At 38.6% G+C, this 21,848-nt stretch overlaps 3 protein-coding genes across 6 annotated transcripts; 2 read left to right on the top strand and 1 right to left on the bottom strand.

Moving 5' to 3' along the window:
• The first annotated feature begins 2,083 nt into the window (after positions 1–2,083).
• Positions 2,084–7,603, top strand: LOC122085138 (protein NPGR1). 4 transcript variants are annotated; one of them, XM_042653581.1, is made up of 6 exons: positions 2,084–2,439; positions 3,077–3,361; positions 3,473–3,731; positions 4,290–5,506; positions 5,663–5,810; positions 7,033–7,603. In XM_042653581.1, exons 2-6 carry the CDS (start codon positions 3,170–3,172, stop codon positions 7,341–7,343), a joined length of 2,127 nt encoding a protein of 708 aa, XP_042509515.1. In that variant the 5' UTR covers positions 2,084–2,439; positions 3,077–3,169; the 3' UTR covers positions 7,344–7,603. The 4 variants fall into 4 exon arrangements, with proteins under 4 accessions (XP_042509515.1, XP_042509518.1, XP_042509516.1 ...); XM_042653584.1 differs by having other exon boundaries at positions 2,085–2,439; positions 4,293–5,506; XM_042653582.1 differs by lacking the exon at positions 2,084–2,439 and adding an exon at positions 2,567–2,751.
• Positions 7,604–8,796: 1,193 nt separating this feature from the next.
• On the bottom strand, positions 8,797–12,658 carry LOC122084062. The gene is made up of 4 exons (XM_042652092.1): positions 12,401–12,658; positions 10,823–10,928; positions 10,539–10,588; positions 8,797–9,250 (listed from the first exon to the last, which is right to left on the bottom strand). Exons 1-3 carry the CDS (start codon positions 12,508–12,510, stop codon positions 10,574–10,576), a joined length of 231 nt encoding a protein of 76 aa, XP_042508026.1. The 5' UTR covers positions 12,511–12,658; the 3' UTR covers positions 8,797–9,250; positions 10,539–10,573.
• A 103-nt stretch (positions 12,659–12,761) lies between these two features.
• Positions 12,762–19,999, top strand: LOC122084061. Its single transcript, XM_042652091.1, has 5 exons — positions 12,762–13,449; positions 13,552–13,699; positions 17,912–18,068; positions 18,946–19,149; positions 19,579–19,999. Exons 1-5 carry the CDS (start codon positions 12,897–12,899, stop codon positions 19,582–19,584), a joined length of 1,068 nt encoding a protein of 355 aa, XP_042508025.1. The 5' UTR covers positions 12,762–12,896; the 3' UTR covers positions 19,585–19,999.
• Positions 20,000–21,848: the final 1,849 nt, after the last annotated feature.

Raw genomic sequence — 21,848 nt, 5'->3', positions numbered from 1 at the left:
TTGTCATTCAGTTGATTCTCATTTGTCATTCAGTTTGATTCAGCCATGAGAAGAGCTAATCACAATTAAAACAAGAAAGAGGGATTTTAGTTTCCTAAACATGATAGCTGAAGAGATTTATGTTATTTTTTAAAGGAATTTAGTGAAGAATCACCATGAGTTTTATAATAATTTTGACACAGAAAGTCTAACAAAGGAGGATGTTTGTAAAGTATTCTTTAGGAAATTGGTGGAAGAATGGAACAAGGATGTCAAAAGCTATAAGTTTGAGAGCCAAATTCAGGAAGAGATATATCAAATTACACTGAGGGAGGGATTTTGGCTACAGGCATTGCTTAACCTCAAGAGAATGTTAGGAAGCAAGGCACGAATGCATAGTTCTGAAAGGTTTCTCATCTACCACAATTTCAAAAAAAAAAAAAAAAAAAAAAAAAAAAAGATGATGATGCATGAATGGGGTATTTTCAGATGTGAAACCATTCAACTTCAGTTCGTGAAACCTGGTCGGTTGGAGACGACCCTGAAGTTGTTCAAATCTGCAACGACGAACTACTTCAACGCCTCTGGTTAGGGTTTTAGCATGTATGAAGAGGGAAAGAGAAAAATAGAAGGAGAAGAGTCGGAGCATGGGCTTCAGTTGGATTTCAAATCCCAAATCCTCATTCATCGCCCTCTACTCCCTCTGCAATTGTTCAGCGAAATTGTTCAACGAGAGGAAAGGCAACTCAGAATTATTTGAACCATCGAATTTTTTATCTCCACGTGTTGACCATCCAAAAACTAGTTGGACACTCATTGGAGCATCGGTCGTAGGAGACGAGCCGGATCCCACTTCACCACAGAAGATTTTCATGCGATCGTTACACCCGCCCACTATTGTTTAGTATTGGCCCGTTTGATAACGTTTCAAGAAACGCGTTTCTACCGTTTCTGTTTCCACAGAAACGGAGTAAAAAGCGTTTGATAAAACTATTTCGTTTCACTTATTTTCAGAAATAGAAATATAAATTTTTACTTATTTATGGTTCAAGAAACGACCCAGGAGAAACAAGTTCAACTTGTTTCGCCGTTTCTGGAAACGACTTGTGGTCATTCTTTCACTGGTTACTATTGACTTCTAAAAACATGACTTATCAAACACCTTCAATTTCGTTTCTGTTTCTAGAAACGAAAATTTATGTTTCTTCCGTTTCTTGAAACAGAAACGACAGAAACGTTATCAAACGGACCCTGGCTCCGTTTGGTATCGTTCTAAAAAAAAGTTTCTGGAGTTTTTTCGTTCTATTGGAACGAAAAAACAGAATCTTCTGTTTGGTGCACTTATGGTCCGTTTCTGTTTTTTTGGAACAAAAAGTGAAAAAAAAAACTGAAAAAACGAGATTGGATTTTGGAATTCCGTCTTCCCAGTTTCGTTTCATTTTACAAAAAAAAAAAAAAATTCCTGATAAAAATCTGAAATTTTGAAACACCATTTTTTCGTTTAAAAACTAAGTTTTGACACATAAACTGAAATTTTTGTTTTTGACATGAGACGATGTTTCTGAAACAGAAACGATACCAAACGTTGCCGTGTTGCTTGGTAGTAGTACTGTACACCGTACCATGTGCTTTTGTCTCTCTCCCTCCCCACGTCACCAACCCACCCAAGCTTCTCTCCTCCTTTCCTTCACACGGCTTCACCAAACCCAGCCCAAGCGCGCGAGGTCACCTGCGCAGAGGGGCCCTCATATTTTGTGGCCGGGGGGGGGGTGTTTCAGTTTTGGACATATAGAAAGAGAGATCGGTCTCAGTAGAGTTGAGTCCACGTCACCAACCACAGTCCTCAATACTCTGCAGTCTACATCTATAGTCTATACACACTAAACAAAACAAAACCACCATTGTCAAACTTGGGTGGGTGCTGCTGCTGACGGCTGGTCCTTTTTGAATTCAATTCAAATCACCGCCCTTTTTTCGCTTTTCTTAAAAATGAAAAAAAAAAAAGGATAAATTCTTTTCTTTTAAACTAATGAAATAATGGGGGGGAAAAAAAAAAAAAAAAAACTGAAAAGGTTGAAAAGCCTGAGTGGAAAACAGAAAACACAAATTTATGACCAAACCAGCAACTCTGCGACCTCTACCAGTACCAGTACCAGTACCAGTACCCCCACTCCTGTCCTCCTCGTTTCATTCGAGAGAAAGGTAACCAGAGAAACCGAAAGGAAGAGCCAAAGGTAGATGGATACTCTTCTTAACTCGTATGAGAGAGAGAGCAGCAGCAGCATCAGTCTCCGCTAAACTTGGAGGTAGGGGAAAAAAAGAAAGGCATATTCTTCGTGGTTTTAATTGCCTCCTTCAAGCTCACATGATCACTGATCACATGTGAAAGACTGGCGAGAATCTCCAGAGAAGTTGCTTTCATGGCTTCGATTTGAATCACGTCTCCCGATTTTGTCACTGGTATGATCTTCGTCGTCTGGCCTTTTCATTCGTTCGTTTCCTACTTGTCGTTTCTCAATCTGTCCACAAATTCTGTTTCCTTCCCTCTATAGTCTGTGCCTCCACTGACATTTCTCCGACTGGCGTTGCTACTGATATATCAACAGCTCAATTTTTGGTTTTGTTTAAAGTTAGTCTCTGCAGCACTGCAGTGCAGATCACTATTGCTGTTTCATGATTTGAATATATGTATTATTTTCCTTTTTTTACATTGGCGTTTTATGATCTGAATCTGTTTTGTATCATGAATATATTCTCTGTTTCTTCAAAGAGGTAAGACAGTTTTTTCTTCTTCTTCTTTCTTCTGTGCCTGTCTTTGTTGGGAGAATGCGTATTCACCTTTTCAGTTTTAAAGGTTCAACTTTCTCTGAGGATTTATTTATTTATTTATTTATTTATTTATTTTTATTTTTATTTTATTTTTTTTTAAGTTTTCTTTGGTTTCCATCTGTCTGAAGTCTGAACAGGGGGCGTTTTTCCTTTTGCTTTTTGTTTGTTGGCGTGGAAGGAAACAATTTATTTCACGAGTGTAATACTTCGAACGGCAGGATGATGCTGTAACCGGCTGAATGTTAATATGTATTTCATTCGCTTTCAGGTGTCTCAGTAGAACAACTTTGTCACGGATAATTGGTTTGTCTGATTTTCTTTTGGGGATTGAAACCATATTACCTGCTTTATATTGGATATCATGTTGTGCGCTTGCTCCGGGGAACAATTCAAGCTTGAAGAAGTCCCTCAGTCACCAGAATCACTGGCAACGAGGGATTTCTCAGTCAGTGGCCTCTCGTCGAGAACAGGTGACTGGGATTCGAAGTTTGAGGATAGCCAGGTCGAAGATGTTGAATCCACTCTGAAAGAAGCTCTCTCTTTAAATTACGAGGTGGGTTCTGTTTTCCTTTTGTCCACCAGAATCCTGAGATTTTTCTGCTTACTTTGTGGTTTTGTTTCAACGGAGAGATTCTTGTTTCAAGTTAAGTTCCTTGACTGGCAGGAAGCGAGGGCTTTGTTGGGACGACTAGAATATCAGAGAGGAAATTTTGATGCCGCACTTCAAGTGTTTCAAGGGATCGATATTCGGGGTTTAACACCAAGGATGACAAAAGCTATCATTGCAAGATCTCGGCAAAGAAAAGGGCGTCATAAAGGGGAAAACTTGCAGATGAGTATAATGTCAATGCACTCGGTGAGCCTGCTGCTAGAAGCGATGTTACTTAAAGCAAAATCATTGAAGGAGCTCGGGCGTGCTAAAGGTATTTGGTTTCTCTATATAATCTGAGCTCTTCCCTTTCTTTTTCATTTGGGAATCCTAGAATTGTCCATCATTTGAACTGTTCTTTAAGCTAAGAGGAGATTCATGTTTGGTTAGTCTAGAAATCAGCGAATAATATGTTGGCTAGAAACTCTCTTTTTTGGCTCAAGGGGAAGAAGGACATCTTGGGGTACTAGACTGGTAGCCCCTGAAGATAGACACTGATTACTTTAAATACAGGAAGATGTTGCGTTGCTCACAGATGCTTTGTTTCCCACACAATATAATAGGCTGAATCAACTTGGTTTGGTGATCTTAACCTTGATTGATCTAAACTATACTCTTAACCCTTACCTGATCTGGTAGGCACTGATATAGCAGATGGCTTGGATATCTTATCAAGTTAGGCTTGTTCTTGAAAGAAACATATCCTGGTTGGACCCATGAATTATGTTTTTTCTATTGAGTACGTTAGTTTTTTTAAAAACTTTTTGAATTCAATTTTTTTCACATATGTTCTAGAAGGATAATTTTTGACATATTTTGCCCCATCTTCTAGCAGAGGCTGCAAGGGAGTGTCAAATAATTCTGGATACGGTTGGATCTGCTTTTCCCAATGGAATGCCTGAAGGGATGGCTGAGGATTGCAAGTTGCAGGAAATGTTTCACAAAGCGCTGGAATTGCTTCCTAGGCTTTGGAAACAGGCAGGCTTTCCTGATGAAGCTATCACTGCATACCGCCGAGTTCTAACCAAGCCCTGGAATTTGGATGCCCAGAGGTTGGCAAGCGTTCAGAAAGATTTGGCTGCAATTCTACTCTATGGTGGCGTTGAAGCTAGTCTTCCTCCCCAGTTGCAAATATGGGGAGTAACTACCCCCAAGAATAATACAGAGGAAGCAATTCTCCTGCTGTTTATACTGATGCAGAAGGTAGCATTTCAGGAAATAGCTTGGGATCCTGAAATCATCGAGCATTTAACTTTTGCGCTTTCAGTGTCTAGTCAATTTGGGTTTTTGGCAGATCATGTTGAACAGGTCCTGCCAGGTATTTACAACCGAGCTGAAAGGTGGTATTTTCTTGCTCTTTGTTACAGTTCTGCTGGGCAGAATGAAGTGGCCTTGAACCTTCTAAAGAAAGTTTCAGGTCATTCGGAGGTGGAGCATGAACCTCATCTTCCTTCACTGTTGTTAGGAGCAAAGTTATGCTCAGGAAGCCCAGAGCATGCTCATGTTGGAATAGATTTTGCTCAAAGGGCAGCCAATTTCAGTAAGTGTCACAATGAGCATTTCATGGGTAAGGCACATCAATTGCACGGTGTTTGTTATGGAACTGCAGCTAGAGTTTCTGTATCAGATTCTCAAAGGGTCCTTCTAAAAAGTGAGTCTTTGAAATACTTAAGCAATGCTGCCCTGCTTGAGAAAGATGACCCAGAAGTGTTGTATAACGTTGGTTTGGAGAATGCTGTTCAAAGGAACCTGACTGCAGCTACTGAAAATACAACAAATTACTTGGACATGGTGGGTGGAAGCTCATTAAGAGGTTGGAAGCTATTAGCACTGCTCGTTTCTGCAGAGCAGCGGTTCAAAGATGCTGAAACCATAATCGACCTTGCCCTAGATGATGCTGGAAGAAGGGACCAATTAGAACTTCTGAGGTTGAAAGCAGTACTTCAAATTTCTCAGGAACAACCCAAGACTGCTATAGAGACTTGCAGAATTTTGCTTGCTCTGATTAAAGCCGAAAAGGAATTTGAAAGTAAGAAGAATGACTCTGAGGTGTGTATCACTCTATGCTCTCAGATGTTACTTAAAGGTTCTTTGTGGCAGCACATATTTACCAATGCTTTAGTCCGGATTAATGTATGTTTTAATTTTTAAACATGATCTTTTGGGTGATCATATGCTTATGGATTTTTCTTTATCATTCTACAGGTGGTAACAGAAACTTATTTAGAAATGGAGGCATGGCAAGATTTAGCAGACATTTATAGAAAATATGGTTCTTGGCATGATGTGGAAATTTGTGTTGATAAAGCCAAGTCGATCGGATTTTATTCTCCAAAGAGTTGGCATATATCAGGTTACTGCCTCTTTCCTCTCACATGTTTCTATGGATATAGGAATTGTGTAGTGATTTTCTTGATCTCAATTCTGCCAGCTATACAGTATTTCTCTTTCAATGGTCACCTTGCCCAAAGTGCTTCAATTGCTAAGGCAATTCCTTGTCCCTACCTCACCTTCCATTATGAGGGAAGCTCAATTCTGCTGGGTGGTCATTTAAGTTCTGCACTTGCATTACATTGTTAATATCAGAGCTCCTCAAACTCCTGTTAGGAAAATACGTAATATTAAGCTCTTCTGCTTTTGAATCATTATATGCATCATATGCGCAATACTAGTTTATTTATTTATTTTTGATAATCTAATGATATAAACTTTTTATTTTGAATGTTCGTATAAACTTAACTTTTTTTCATTCCAGCCCCCCCCCCCCCACCACCCCACCCCACCCAAAAAAAAAATGACCTAATTATTGAACTTCAAAAATAGTATATAGATAGTTGAAGGTGGACCTAATGTCACGAGGCTAGCGATTTTGAAGTGAAGCCATTCCCGAATGCTTGAAATGATAGCATGGAAAACAACCCCACCCTTGCAAACATGGAGATTCAAATTTGGTTACTTCCACAAAGAAAAAGAAATTCAAATTAGAGAGGAATTGGGTTCCAGTAATCGAGTGCCATAGTACCTTTCAATTCAGTCATCCAGTGAAATTAGGTGATTCAAGTCAGTGTAAATGAGTACTGCACCTAGTCGTCCTTCAATGATTTTTGCTGTTAGACATGTATCATGGTTTAAAAAATTGGATCAAAACTGATGGAAATTACAGATTTGAATTGGTTTCAACTGACTGATTTCAATGTATCCTGATTCTGAGAACCTTTATTGGAATCGGCCATGAATGTACACAGATGATCTCCCTTTTTGGCCGCTTTCTCTTGTAATCACAAAAATTGTAGGAAAATCGATGAAACTCGCACCTTATGTCTAGACTTAAAAAGACTTTTGAATAAAAAACTCCAGAAACCAAAGATCTTTGGAAATCTATGCTTTTTCTTCTTCCCAATTCCATTTTCTAGGGTTTCGCCTCATCCCTACCAACTTTGTCCAAGTCCCGGCTTATTCCAATCTGATCTGAATAAAAAACAATGGAGGTTGATCCTGTATCTGATTCTGAGTTTTAAACCTTGTCATGTATGATGTTATGCATATTTATTCATATTTCATGACCATATCTGCAGGGATGCTATTTGAAGCTCAGTCATTATACAAGGAGGCACTTGTGGCCTTCTCGATTGCCTTGTCAATTGAACCAAATTATGTACCAAGCATGGTTTCAACAGCAGCACTACTGAGAAAACATGGTTTGCAAGCTCTACCAATAGCAAGAAGCTTCCTCATGAATGCTCTACGATTAGATCCCACGAACCATGAGGCGTGGTTGAATCTTGGATATGTCTCAAAGATGGAAGGCTACCTACAGCAAGCTGCAGACTTTTTCCAGGCAGCACATGAGCTCAAGCAATCAGCTCCTGTTCAAAACTTCGATTGATGATGGTTTATCTTCTTACCGGGATGAATCAGGTTTTTTATGACAAGTACTCAACGTGATATGCTATGGAACAGCCACAGAACTGGATTATATTCCGACTGAAGCTAAATTCATACTCGCTTGGAGCTTAAGAAGTGGTACCCACAATTAATATCTAGCGTTGTAATATTGTATTACCTTGTTGCATTTAAAATGTACATACATTGGTTACCCTAGAGGGTGACTTCTTGATGAAATGAAAAGGTCAAAGTTGGCGGAAACTGAGATTTCCTTGGGCGTATGTGTTGCCAAATGCAAAATCCCAACACAATACTTTATGGCATCACATTATTGTAGGAACTAGATGAGAAAAATTATGGACTTCAAGAGTGGCAGTGAATTGATTTGATCTGTGTTTAAGACAGTATTAGTAACTTTTTTCTAAAATGAGGTGTTTCCCCCTCCCTATCCCCCTTCCACTACCAGGTGACAGTTTGCAAAAGGAGTTTTGGACCGTCACACAGGGTTTTAAAGCCTGGAGTCCGGTAAATCGATCAGGAATGGACTGTTTGGTGACCGCCTGAGTTGTTCAGACTCGGCCTAACTTGGTCAGACTCAGCCAGAAAAGAAAGGGGTTAGGCAGGTTGGCATTGATTGATTCTGGGTTGAATTGGCCGATTCCGTTGATTCCGATGTGATTTTTAGCTGTTGCACATGGTCCAATCGATTAATAGCATTTTTCCCTTCCCAAAGTTGATTTATTGGGTTGATACTTAAATTAAGGTTGCAGAAGAGGTTTTCGATTTCTTTCTTTTCCATTTTATCCTCCCATTTAGAGTGATAGAGGAAAATCATAGCTCAATTAATTTTAAGTCAGTAAAATCAAGTTAGAATATATAAACATGATCATACATGACCGTGTATGAACACTGTTGCGAATTCAGCTTTTGGATAGGATCATAGCAATACTAAATTTATTGAACAAATATAATTCCTCTTCAAAACCAGGACTTCTTAGCATTCAAATTCTTCAGATTTATATCTTTAAATGCTTTGCTTTATGAGTACTTAGACCCAATTCATGACGCGTTTAAGATGATTTTCCAGTATAATATGATGGGGGCCTTTTATAAATCTCTCCTCCAGAACCCTAAGCCACGACTGTCGTGGATTGATGGACTAGGTTCCAGTATATTGGATGAAAATTTCTCTTTCTTTTTATGACCCAACCATAAGTGACACTGAAATGAGTCGAGATCCTTGCAAACAGATGAAGGTATTATACAAGGTTGACATTTGTTAATTTGGTCATTGGTACCGCACCTACTATTGTTTTGAATGAGATAGATCTACCAGCCTGTGAAAGAAGATTCATTTTCCAATCAGCTAACCTCATGTTGACCCAGTTGTGCTACATGTATTATCTAATTGAACCAGTCAATGCAAAACGACTTGGAAAACAAAACAGCATGCATTAGAGCGGAAACAACTTCTACCCCGAAGATTTATTACATATATCTACAAATACACGTTTTTAGCCTTGGCGCGGGATGAAGATAAACAATAGACATCAACTTATTTCAACCTGAGAAGGGGATAAATTACAGGACATCTAATTGAACCAGTCAATGCAAAACGACTTGGAAGACAAAACAGCATGCATTAGAGCTGAAACAACTTCTACCCCCAAGATTTATTACATATATCTACAAATACACATTTTTAGCCTTGGCACGGGACGAAGATAAACAATAGACATCAACTTATTTCAACCTGAGAAGGGGATAAATTACAGGACAAGCCTTGGCATCTGAGAAAGGTGGGAGATTAGGAAATCTTGACAATCATTGGTAGGCAGGCAAAATAGCAACCAAAAGTTTGCAGCAGATGTAGCCATAGATACAGCATCTTTGAAACTTCCAAAAGAACTGAAATACAGTGAATAAAGATTATAATGTGAGAATGTTACTCCTAAAATCCATGTTGGAAGATCTGTATAGAGATATAAATACTAAAGCCAATAAACCCCATCGCAACAGTTTACATACTGAAAAAACCCAGCTGCTTACAGCTGAGAAGATCTGCTACTTGTCCTTTTCTTTTTTCCTTGGTCCCTTTCCATTAGTAGGAATTTACAACCAAAAGGAAATGTACAAATTATACAACCAAAAGGGTACATACAAATGAAGATAATATGTTGAGAAGGAAATGTACAAACTAATGGCATTTATGTACTACTAAGTAACTCTGGAAATGCACAACCATTCAGCATCTAACAGATACGACAAGATAGATGTACAGTTTTCTATAGTTCCTGTCACTTGAAAGATTTAAGATCATTTGATTTAAGGAATTGCCAAAATAAAGAGTCTTTCTCTACTTGTAACTCTTCAAGAAAACAAATTCAAATCAACCTGTATATTTGATAAAATTGCATGATCTAAGAAACCGAAAAACCTTCAATGGTTTAGCACCCGATTTGTGCAGAAGGCTTAAATATGGTACAAACAACTAGAAGTGATCAGGAACCCGGAGGCTTTGGAACAATTCCCTGTCCAAACAGCTACGAAGTACCTAGGTTAGATTGTACAGAGATGTGTGAAAGGGGCCACCTAGTAGCCAGGATGGAAAAAACAAGCAGATATGCTTAAGAACCCAGAGGCTTGAACAGTTCCCTGTCCAACAAGCTAGGGAGGATCTAGGTTGGATTAAAAAGAGTGTCCAAGCGGCCATCTGTCAGCCAGTTCTCTATTATCTGATCCTCATAGAGTACCCAATATCAGAGTCAACCATAACTCACATGCTCATTAAATATTTTCATTGTACATGTTGTGCTTACTTGAGTTTCCTTTCCAGACTCAAATGTTATTTAAATAGATAATAATTTCCATATTAAGAAATTGAAAAATCAATACAGGTTTGCTGACAAATTCACTACTCAAGCTCAACCAAATATGCAAGAGATGCTATAAAGTCCTACAGAACAAAATGATAATCTTAACCTGGTTTGTTAATTAACAGAATGAGTAGCTGAAAAAGAAAGAAGAAAGCTGATCAACAGAATGATGATAATAAGATGGTGGGCCACCAGATTGCATGGGAATATAAAATTTTGTATGTCACGAAAACAAGGTTAAGAGTGTATTTGGCATAAGAAATATCGCAACATAGAATAGATAAACTAAATCTTACAAAGTTGAAGTTACATGGACTTACAGAAACAATTATACTTGAACAGCCAAGGGTAAACTTCATCCCATTTGCCACTGCATCCACAGTAAAGACCATTAACCATATTTCTTTTTCTACAGTTCATAATCTCATCTGGGCAGTTAGCACTTCCACTGATAATATAAGAGCATTGAATTGAGGCAACATACATGAAATATGGTTAAGGAGACAAGTATGCATTTTTTATTACTACTAGGGCCAACAAATGTTTTATGCATGTGTAACGGGCAACTAAACTACCCAAGTGGGCATGCAAATTAGAAATATACCTTAAGAACTGGTTCACTTTTGGTAGAGGCAACTGTCTGCTTTGCATTTGCTGCTAGTTGCGCACGTGCAGCTCTTCCTGCGGCAGACTTCTCAAATTGCTCCTGCCTGCAGGTTGAATCATATTATAGATGATTAAGAAATAGAAAGATATTATTATTTTTGGTTCCTGATAATCCTCTTGCAAGGTTTTAGAGCTCGATGTCATAGATCGGAGCAACCAAGGCCGGTTGATCCTAAGCACATCAAACGAAGTAAGTTTGGAAATAAAATGGTACCGGTACCAATTCGCTAAATCAGTGCGTGCCAATTGTGATGCAGATCAGTCTATCCACACATCTGATCCCGATACTTGAAATAATGTACTCTTGTGTTATTTGAATATGATGGCATGCCTACATGAACAAAGCTACATATCTTAGAAAGGAAAACCTAATAATAATTAAGACGGTGATAACAAACGAACATGATGGTCGACCCTTATGGAACTGCCAGGATAGTATTTGGGATAGATCGCACCATCCAAATTGGATGAGAATAGGAAGAAGTTGTTCTGCCCCTCCCTGGCACTTGGAAATCTGTGAATGACAATTTCCAAATTCTCAAGGGAAGATGAAATGCTTAGCAGCTTAGGATCATCAACCATTCAGCCATTAGGCCTATCTATATGAGTCAGGATCTACAGTAGGTCCTTTTGCAGCCAAATTGATGAGGGAACCGCCTCAACTTGACACGTGAAGTTCGTGAGACAATGAGAACTTGAAGCAGCAAACTAGTCATGGAGACAAATGGTTTAATTTCTATTAGCTTCCACGTTTCCCTTCTCTCTCATTTTCTTTTCCATTGCATCTACCATTTACCATTGAGAGGTGAACTGATTCTCTCTTAAATCCATCCTGCATCCGTGATGGTAAAAGCAATGTCCCATATCCATTTTATGCCTAGTCTAGGTTGCCTGCACCCAAAATATCACGTCTTGCTTGAGTTGCTATAGTGTTAACTATTAAATACCCAGTGGGAATTGGTGAGGTGTTGGCAGTATATTGTAATTTCAGAGTTGTTTATTGCAGAAATTTTGCGGCAGAATTAAGTGTTTTACCTATGGTGAGAACCGAACAGAAAGGGAGGTCCCGGTTCCACAGAATTGTTTTGAGTCCAGCAGATGCGTGGTGACTTCTTCCAACACTCTGATCCTATCAGAGCACTTAGTTCATAGTTCATACTGGAAGTTTACGTTATGTAACCACCGAAATTAGGTAGAGGCGGGGAACAACTTTCCAAATACAATTCTAGGGGCCTTTAACCTAATAGTAGTTCCGTTCCTCCCTAATCCGTATCTCGCCATGGGAAAAACCCCTAAACCAATGGATGTGATTCCTTTCTAAGCTTCCCTGGGGGATGGGTGGGGAGAGTATTGATTCCATGGCCTGTCACAAGCGCAGAATGGGTATTGGATGCCTCAGAGCATTGGCGACCATTCCAATCCAACAAAAGAATGAACTTTGTGAAGGAAAAGAAGAAAGTCAAAAGAGATTCTAGTAAATAAATAAAATAAAACAGGGGGAGGGAGCAGGGATTGCCTTTTCTCAGCGGCTTCGGCTGCTTTGGCTCGAGCGTCTACGGAGGCCAGGCGTTCTTCCTCTCTTCTCTGCTCTCTACCAGCACCGAAGCAAGCGAAGCAGAACCCCATTTTCCCTTCTCTCTCTCTCTCTCTCTCTCTCCCGAGTGACGCGGTTTTTGAGTTTCTCGATTTACACCTTACAGATCCAACGGTGACAACTGTACAACTGTGTGCAACGGCAACATACCAACCGGTCCCGGTCCACCGTCTAACTCGATAACCAGATGCTTCTTTGTCTACTATCACACAGGTGGGCTATAATATCACTATCCTCTGATCCATTACGTGGGACCCATTTCATAGCTTACCACCATCACGATTTGATTTGGAAATAAAGTGGATACACCCGAAGCGACGTAAGGGTGGCACAACAGCAAGGGGGGAGGGTAGTTTACTCGTCACTTATCAGGAAAAAAAAAAAGTAGTTTACTTGTCAACTGAAAGTGGAAGGGAAGATGAGCTTCAGGCCGTTGGGATCAGTGGCTCCAACACAAACCCTAGAAATCGGAAATGGGCTGTCGCTACTACCGCGTGTGAAGCTGCTCCTCACCATTTACCGCTCGGATCCATCCGTAAAACCCATAGACGAGTGGCAGCTCAAACGTGCTCTGATCGATTTCCTTCATGATTCCCTCTCCGTCTCCGTTTCAGTTCCGGAAGAGGATCTCGACATCCGCAGGTTCAAGGATCTTAAGAAGCGCAAGCGCGAAGATCCCGTCGCCTCCGGCACTCTTTACATCCGGGATTTAGGGTTTCTCGGTCGTAAACCCAATGCTAATAATACCGATAGAAAAAAGGAGAACCTTAATGATGATGATGATAAGGATGCCAGGATGTTGGAGGAGAGAAAGTTTTCCGAGTGGAAAAAGTCCCTTGTTGATAGGATGGACGGGATGGAGTTGAATATCGAAGGAGTGAAATTCAGGATGAGTGTCGTTGTTCCTCCATCTGATGATTTTGATGGACTTAGGAAAGCTTGGAAAGATTTTTACGCCTTCCAAAATCGAGGTTTGTGTTCGTTATACTATTTGACCTAAGTTGTGGTAAAATGTTATTAGTTTGCTCTTACCCTGGCTTGGTTTTTTTGGCTTTTGCTGCTCTTCTCTTCAGGACATCACATTTCAAGGGGTGAAAAAAAACAACCCGATACCCTAGTTGTGAGAGGTGTTCCTTCCAGATGGTTTGCAGAACCGCGAGTTTCTTCCAAGCCTTCCATGCTAGTCACCCATACCATTTTTTCCGTATTTGGAAAAATAAGGTATATTATTTTTTCCATTTTACATATCATCTTTATCAATTGTACTTCTTTTTTCTAATAATGTTTACTTCCCCGTGTACCTGTTTAACTTTCTATTCCTGTAGATTAAATTTACAATGTATCTACACCAGCTGTTTTCTTATTTAAGAGATTTAGTGCCTTTAGTGGGGTAAAACATGAACTTACTGCAATTTGAATAAATTTCTTACAGAGAGGGGCGATCCTTAGTGCCCCCACCACCACCCCCACCCCCCAAAAAAAAAAAAAAAAAAAAAAAACACAATTTTGTCGTAATTCTTAGTTTTATGTGGGTCATAAAGAAATGTCTAGTTACTGTCTGGAGGTTCTCAATTGAATGGTTACAGGAGTTTCAGCCTCTGTTTAGCCGTGAAATGCACAGATGCAGAGAAAGAAAATGGAAAAAAGGTTTCCACAACCCATAGAGGAAGGGCTTCCTAAATGGTTCACCTAGTGTGCCCACGTGCTAGGATGGGTTTAACGGGTGTTTGGTTCAGTAAATCTTTGGGATGACATTCATTAGAATGATAATTCTTAATTTTTTGAGTTGTTTGGTTCCACTAGGATGACCCTCATAAGTGAGCATCCTACTTCCCATGAATGACCATATTACAAAGGATGTGTTCCAAATCTGAGTTTACCTCAACACTTAAACTCAGATTTGAGCAACATTTTTACCACCTAGTATAAAAGGAGAAAGCGGAAAGACGTTCTCTACGGAAGCCAATATCTCAATCCGCGAGAAACATGTACTAGCCTTAAGGCAACCAAACGATTTTTCAGAAAGAAACATAATTCAGAAAAATGTCTATCAAAAAATTGACATTCATATCCGATACATACACCATTTGATTTACCGAACCAAACACCCCCAAATGTTTCACCTAGTTATGCCACATGCAAGGATGATGAGGTAATTGTAATTGTTGGAGTTGATCGAGTGCAGTTTGGGTTGGCCAAATGTCAACTTTCATTATCAACTTCAACTGTATACCCTGCATGTTTTGGTGATTTCCCTTGTATTTCAACTATTTTTCCAAAAGCTCCGTTTGCTTGCAAGGGAAATCAAGGGGAAGGGAAGTGAAAATTTTAAACTTAAAAATGAAATTTTTGTAATCATTACCCAACATATTTATATTGCTGACTCTAAATCATCCCATATTTGGTTATAAAAATTTACTTTACTTCATCTAAATTGTTTGGATTTGAAAAGCAAAATAAAAATTGCATCTAAAAAGAATCATTACTTAATATGGTAAGAATTAAGAAATTTAAGTAATGATTACCATAGTGTCCTTTTTAGGTTTAAAAACTTTCACTCCCTTTAATTTCCCTTGCAACCAAATGGAACTAAAGTTTGAACTTTAGCTTGAGTAATAGTGTCTCGAAAGACTGCACTACCTGTCAAGACACCACTTGTTGTGTGTGTATATATATATACACACATACATACACGAAATCAGGGTGTCGGAAGTAAAAGAAGTTTTATGGAGGATGAAAGTAGGCAATGCATAAGGCCTAGATGAGGACCTAATAGAAGCGTGGAAAAACATAGGAATTTATGGTTTATCTTGGTTGACCAAGTTGTTTAATAAGATTATGAGCACAAGGAATATAGTTGATGATTGGAGGAGAAGCATTATGATTCGATTTACAAAATAAATGTGATATTCAGAGCTGCAATAACTATAGAGTTATAAAATTAATGATTCATACCATGAAATTATGGGAGAGGGTTATTGAAACCTATCAAAGAAAAGAAACTACTATTACGAAGATCTAATTTGGTTTTATACCAGGAAGATCTATGACATAAGCTATTTACTTGGGAGACTCATGGAAAGATTTAGAGATTTCTATAAGGATCTATATATAGTCTTTATTAATTTAGAAAAAGTTTATGACAGTACCTAGAGAGTTAATTTGACAAGTATTAGGAACGAGAAGTGTTTCAAGTAAATATGTGGATATAATTAAAGATATGTACGATAGTGTGGTGACTAGTGTAAGAACTGTGGGTGGCTAAGGTAGTGAATTCCTAGTTACAATTATGTTACATCAAGGATCAGCTTTAAACCCCTGTTTGTTTGCACTTATCATGGATGAATTAACTAGAAAGATGAGGTTCCTCGGTGTATACTTTTTGCTGATGATATTGTTTTGGTGGATGAGACAAAAGTACGTATTAACGCCAAGTTGGAGTTATGGAGAATCGAAGATAAACCTTGGAATCAAAAGGTTTTAAGATAAGTAGAACAAAGACAGTATATGGTGTGTACCTTTAGTTACATGAAGACGGCTAATGGGGTGGTGAATATTGGTGAGGGGAGGTTTTGCAAAATTATTTTTGTAGGTATGTGGGCTCAATCAATCAATCATAAATAAAGAAGGTAATATAGAGGATGATATTTCTCAAATAATTAAAATAGGATGAATGAAGTGGAAAGGTGTGTCCGGAGTGTTATGTAATCGACTTATTCCTTTAAAATTTAAAGGAAAATTTTATAGGGCAGTAATACGATCGGGTATGATGTATGGTACGGAATGTTGGGTATTTAAGAAGTATCATGTAAATTAACTCAGTGTAGCGGAGATGAGGATGTTGAGATGGATGAGTTGTAAAAATAAGAAGGTTAAAGTAAATAATGATCGTATTGGATTTGGTTTGGGAGTAGCTCCGATACATGACAAACTATGAGAAAGTCGTTTAAGGTGGTATGACCATGTTCAATGGATGAGTAATTTGATTCATAGTGAAGGATCTAAAAGAGCTACGAGCATACCTTAAATAACCTTAAGAAAAGTGGTGAGGAAAGACATGCATAGCTTAGGATTTGTATCAAGTATGACATTGAATGAGCTGTTTGGAGGGAAATGATCTATGTAGTTGACCCCATTTAGTTGGGATAAGGTTAAGTAGTTGTTGTTTACTCTTTCTTCAAAATTATACTACACCAACACTTCACGTGGTAATGGATTTCCAAATCTTTATCTACCCACCTGGCCAACTGTTACGATCCCATATCAGTTTATGGGGGCTGATCCCACATCAGTTTTCTATAGAAATTGATGTGGGTTGATATAGTCTTGGGTCCCCTCACCTTGTAAACTGGTTTATGGGGTTGAGTTATTTCAAGACCGTAACAGTGGTATCAGAGTAGCCGATCCTCAGCTCAACTCACGCGCGGAAGGGGCAACTTGGTGCCAGAGTGAGAGCCTCTAGGAAAGGGCTACCTGCCGCTAGGCAGAAGCCCTGGAGCAGAGTGAGAGCCGCCTAGAAAGGGCTAACTGATCCTGAGTTGGAAGCCGTGGACGTCGGGTTCGGAAGCGCGGCGGTATGTTACGATCCCATATCAGCTTCTGGGGTTGATCCTACATCGGTTTCTTATGGAAATTGATGTGGGTTGATATGATTTTGGGTCCCCTCACCTTGTAAGCCGGTTTATGGGGTTGAGACCATAACACCAACTCACTTGGGCTTGAAGCCTAGCATGTGAGGGATAGTTGACCCTACTTCTCCACTGAATTTGGCCCCTGCATGATCTGCCATGTTGTAGATGTTAGGATGAGATGGTAAAACAAGATTTCTCCCTTTTCTGCTTCTCTGCTTCGCCAAATGTTTAAAATGTGGAATCATTTCTTGGTGTCAACGGTACTAGATAAGTTAGCGTTTTTCCGTCAGTACCCATGTTATCACCTTTCTTTCTGCACCATGGACCTGTTAGCATTGCCTTACATTGCATACATGTGGATGCATGTCAGTTGGTGTTATTGCCTTTTTTTTTTTGGTCAAGCTGCTTCTTTATTATGAAGCTCAGCAAGAATGTCATGCCATGTACTGGATTTTCATGGTTCTCGTTGAGCTGTTGTTTTATTAAATTAAAGCAAGTTCATTGTGCATAATTGTAGCCAATTATAGGGAGATATTTTTTTTTTCCTGCTTTTATCCAAAATATCCCCAAGGCAGGCACCTGCACCTAATGATACCCCCCCCCCTTTTTCCACTTTTAGCATTAAAGACAATAGTGCGTAGATTGTTATTTTTTATTATGTTTGACATGCCTCATCTCATCAAATGAGCAACAATTTTTTCGAGTCCATTGTTGTCAGTGGAGTCATACTTCTCACTGTCTTATCATTAAACATGATCTAATGCAGTCATTTGATCATGCTGTGTTAACTCCTGCCAAATAGGAATCTAAATGTTGCTGAGGACGATGATTTAGGTAAGAACACAGACGAGAGTGGTGACATTGTGTCTGGTCTCCAGTGCAAGATTGTGGTTCAATTTGAGAGATATGAACATTTCTATGATGCACTTAAGGTGTTGTGTGGCCGTTCATTGCAAAAGGTATGGAGATGATTTGGTTTTCTTTAGTAAATCCTATTTTGAGATTCTGTTTAAATTTTTCTTCCAAGACTTTTGATTTCCGGCTACAGGTAAACGGGGCACTTATGCCCGACATTCATGTAGACAATTTTGTGTTTACTTGAATATCATCGTTAGGCACCACATGTAAATCTAATGGAATGTTTGATGCATCTTACGGACCATGCCATTTATATCCCTCAGAAACTCTTAACAAAAGAAGTGAGTGGAGTGTTTTGGATGCATGGTTTTAAAACCTGAAAACTAGACTCTGATATTGTGACCCCTTCTTTTGGGCAAATGGTTTTGCTAGTTGACTTGAATCAGCAGGTTGCTCTGGTCAATTTGACCTAGTGAATGAACTCAAAACTCATCAGACTCAGGAGTTGAATGTCAAGTTTTAACAGTGCCTGTATTTTGGGGTCACAGGATTTGTAGATGGCCAGATGGGCTTCAGCTGTTGTTTTTTGTGTCATTTTTTATGGCTATGTTTAAGCCCTAGCCATATCTTTTTCCTATCTATTTGAGTGAGTCAAGGTGAAATTGAAGGGTGGGGTCATCTGTAAACAAACTTTTGGTAACCTAGCAGATTGATCGCTAATGCCTATATCTAAACATGAGCTCCTGGCAGGTAATTGAGGTTCAGATCCTTGTATGGTTCCTGTAGCCCAGAGAAAGAGTCCAAGACATTGCCAAGAAAGAAGAACAAAACCAAATGTCTGATGTTTATTTCGTGATAGGCCTCCTAACTTATCCTTTGCAGTTGGTGTAATTGTTGCAACTAGTTATGACTGTCCATGTAAGCACCAATGCTTGGTGTGCAAACCAGTACATACTAATTTGAAAAGCTGATGTGCAGCAAGGATCACGCCTTAGAGCAGACTATGAAGCAACTTGGCAGAGGGAAGACTTTTTCCCGAACACACGGCACAAAGCAACAAGAAGTGAAGCACTAGAAAGGAATGGCCAAAGTCAGGCGACAACTGCAGGGTCCTTTTTACCAAGATATCAGCCACGCAATGCACATCTTGGTCCTGAGAATGCACACCCAAGGAGGTTTAAGGTTGGACTCCATTCATAGTACTACTTAAAAAGGAACAGAAATTTGTCAAGAGAGCATTATGGGCCTGGCTTGTAGCGTTAGGAGTGACAGGCTTCCATAATAGCATTATGGGACTTATTTTTAGTGGTAAAGAATTAAGAGGCATTCCTTAACTAGTCATATGCATATCATGTTTTAAGGACCATCACTTATCATTGATAGGTCTCACTGCAAGTGACTAAGCGTCTAGGCCCAAACTGTTAGGAAGTCGGTGGTGTGTATCTGTCTTCGGAAATTGGGGACTAAACCTATCTGTGGAATTGCGTTACACATATTTGCAAATATATTTTCTTTTTTTTCTCATTTTTTGCCTTAAAACCTATGAATTGTTGGGTATATTATGAAAACAGGATGTTCAGAACATTCAGAATTGACAATATGTTAATGCAGGATTAGAGTGATGGATTGGAGGCAGTGACATGCTTAAGCTTTTGGACAGAGGAGATCATGGTTCCTGGAGTCTTCAAAGCTCATTTGAATAGAAAGGTTAGGATCAACATTGGATAATGCACAAGTTCTCTCACCTGTTAAACTTGAAGCAATGAAGACAGTACTGTGCTTCGAAAATGCCCTGTACATACTGACAGTCCTGCATATGCCATTGTTATATGGTGTTAGGCCAATTGGATTGACCTTGTGTCTTGGATGGGGTGTAACCTTATAGTTGTTTAGGTTTCACCTTCCTCACCTCTTCATTTTAATTAAGTTCATTAAGAAATCTCGTCAAAAGCCTTGCAATTGGGTTTTGGTTGTACGTGCATTGATGCATAAAGAATTTTTGTTGGGATATCAATTGTTATTAGATTTTGCATGTAAGGTGTTTGTAATAAGTTCTTTGATCCCCCACCTCTTCTCCCACCTTGCTATCGTTAATGAAAGATAATGGAGGGGGGACTGTCGTGCCTATTGCATGGGATGGGGATTGGGAGATGAAGTCAGATCCAGGTGCCATACAGGGCCTAAATCGGAAAGTTGGGCGTTAATGTTATGCTTCCATCCTCTTTCACAGGATAAAGGAAGAGAAAATCGGAAATTGTTTCGGATCCAGGACTTCTCTTCCCAGCTTCCACCCATTCCTTATTTGCACTTCTATATAAATCAAATTAGATGTAGAATTAGCCCACAAGTAATTATGTGGGGATGTGTGATATGTGTATAATAATGTTGACCAAATAAAGATATCTCGAATAATGAATAATTAATTACACTTGTTAATTTAGCCCACCATTCTTTTTTAATAAAAATTTTTGTGGCTTCAATTTTTTTTTAATATTTAATGATTTAATTTTTGGCAACCTTTTGTGTGTGTGCTCTTGTTGGTTGCCATTAAGCTGCCGAGGAAAGAGAAATCAAATTTGTTATGACTCTATTTGCATCCAAATAAAATCTATGAAGAAGGGAGATTTAATGTCAAAAACCCGTTTGTTTAGATGAAAAAAAAAAGTGCAAAACTTGTGAGGGTGGGTCTCCTTATATTGTGGGTTGGGTTGGGTTGGGTTGGGTTGGCAAGGAAAGGGAAGAAACATAGACTATGGATTTTAGTGCTTTTTAGTGAGGTGGGATTTTATGGGAGAAAGATAAAATTGAGGTAGGGTGGGTTTCTATGGGAGCGCGAGGAAATGAGATGATGGGAGTTATAAACACAACTTGAGTTTTTCCATCTATAGTGCCAAAGTCTTAGATTGTGTTTGGTAGTCATTTAGTTCTAGAAACAATGTTTTGTGTCAAAAACAAAATTTTTAGTTTCTATGTCAAAATATTGTTTAAAAAATAAAAAAAAATGTTGTTATGTGAACCTGTTTTACCTTAATTTTCACTTTTTTTTGTATTTGGAACAAAATGGAAATGACGGAACAAGATTTTATCGTTCCATCATTTTGTGTTTCTAACGCTTTTTTTTCCTTTTCATGCCAAAAAAAAGGAAAAACACAATGTTGACACCAATCGCTTTATTCCGTTTTGGGAACAAAAAAACAGTAGAAACATTTTTCTAAATGACTAACCAAATGCAGTCTTACTAAATTGGCATGGGTGGTGTGTCACCTTCCTAGACAAGAGAAATTGCATGTAATGGGTTGTCTCATAAGTTTCTAATCCCACAACCAAACATTTATATTTGTGATTGTTTGTCAGAAACTGACTACAAAATTTTCACCACTTATATCTTTTCCACTTTTCTCCATTGAACAAACCCGACCTTTAAAGGAGATAAAATGAAGGGAAATAAAACTTTTTCTTCGAAGGATTAAATGGGAAATTGATTTAGAGAGAAAAGCTATCAAATTATAAAATGAGTCCTTCTATGCTATTCGCCACTTGATAGTAAATGGATTAGTCCATGTGATAGAGTACTCAACATTTATCTCAATGATCAAAATTTAATCCAAAATCAGCAATGAAAAGAATTGCTCAACTCTAATTCAAAGTAATGGTAAAATTATCAAAATGGCAAATAGAGATGAAAAATTAATTTGCTGATACAGATTATAGAGTCAAAATTCATGGGAGACAGCAGTGTGAATAAAAAAATTAGCGTAAGTTACAAGTTAAAAAAAAATAAAAATCATGGAGGAGGATAACTTCGATAATTAACGAGATCATCAGAATTAAGAAGGATAATTTTGACAATGAGATCATGAGAAAGACGCGCACAAATATTG

The sequence above is a fragment of the Macadamia integrifolia genome, chromosome 7 (genome assembly GCF_013358625.1).
Source record: "Macadamia integrifolia cultivar HAES 741 chromosome 7, SCU_Mint_v3, whole genome shotgun sequence".
NCBI lineage: Eukaryota > Viridiplantae > Streptophyta > Magnoliopsida > Proteales > Proteaceae > Macadamia > Macadamia integrifolia.
The sequence above is the reverse complement of the archived record's forward strand: the minus strand, read 5'-3'. Positions and strand labels throughout refer to the sequence as shown.

Excerpts from the sequence above, each read along its gene's own strand:
- LOC122085138 (XM_042653581.1), top strand. The coding sequence starts at position 3,170 with ATGTTGTGCGCTTGCTCCGGGGAACAATTCAAGCTTGAAGAAGTCCCT. Across the intron at positions 3,362-3,472 it reads CTCTCTCTTTAAATTACGAG|GAAGCGAGGGCTTTGTTGGG; the intron begins GTGGGTTCTGTT and ends CTTGACTGGCAG. Across the intron at positions 5,811-7,032 it reads AAAGAGTTGGCATATATCAG|GGATGCTATTTGAAGCTCAG; the intron begins GTTACTGCCTCT and ends CCATATCTGCAG.
- LOC122084062 (XM_042652092.1), bottom strand. The coding sequence starts at position 12,510 with ATGGGGTTCTGCTTCGCTTGCTTCGGTGCTGGTAGAGAGCAGAGAAGA. Across the intron at positions 10,929-12,400 it reads GCCGAAGCCGCTGAGAAAAG|GCAGGAGCAATTTGAGAAGT; the intron begins GCAATCCCTGCT and ends TTCAACCTGCAG.
- LOC122084061 (XM_042652091.1), top strand. The coding sequence starts at position 12,897 with ATGAGCTTCAGGCCGTTGGGATCAGTGGCTCCAACACAAACCCTAGAA. Across the intron at positions 13,450-13,551 it reads TTACGCCTTCCAAAATCGAG|GACATCACATTTCAAGGGGT; the intron begins GTTTGTGTTCGT and ends TCTTCTCTTCAG. Across the intron at positions 13,700-17,911 it reads TCCGTATTTGGAAAAATAAG|GAATCTAAATGTTGCTGAGG; the intron begins GTATATTATTTT and ends CCTGCCAAATAG.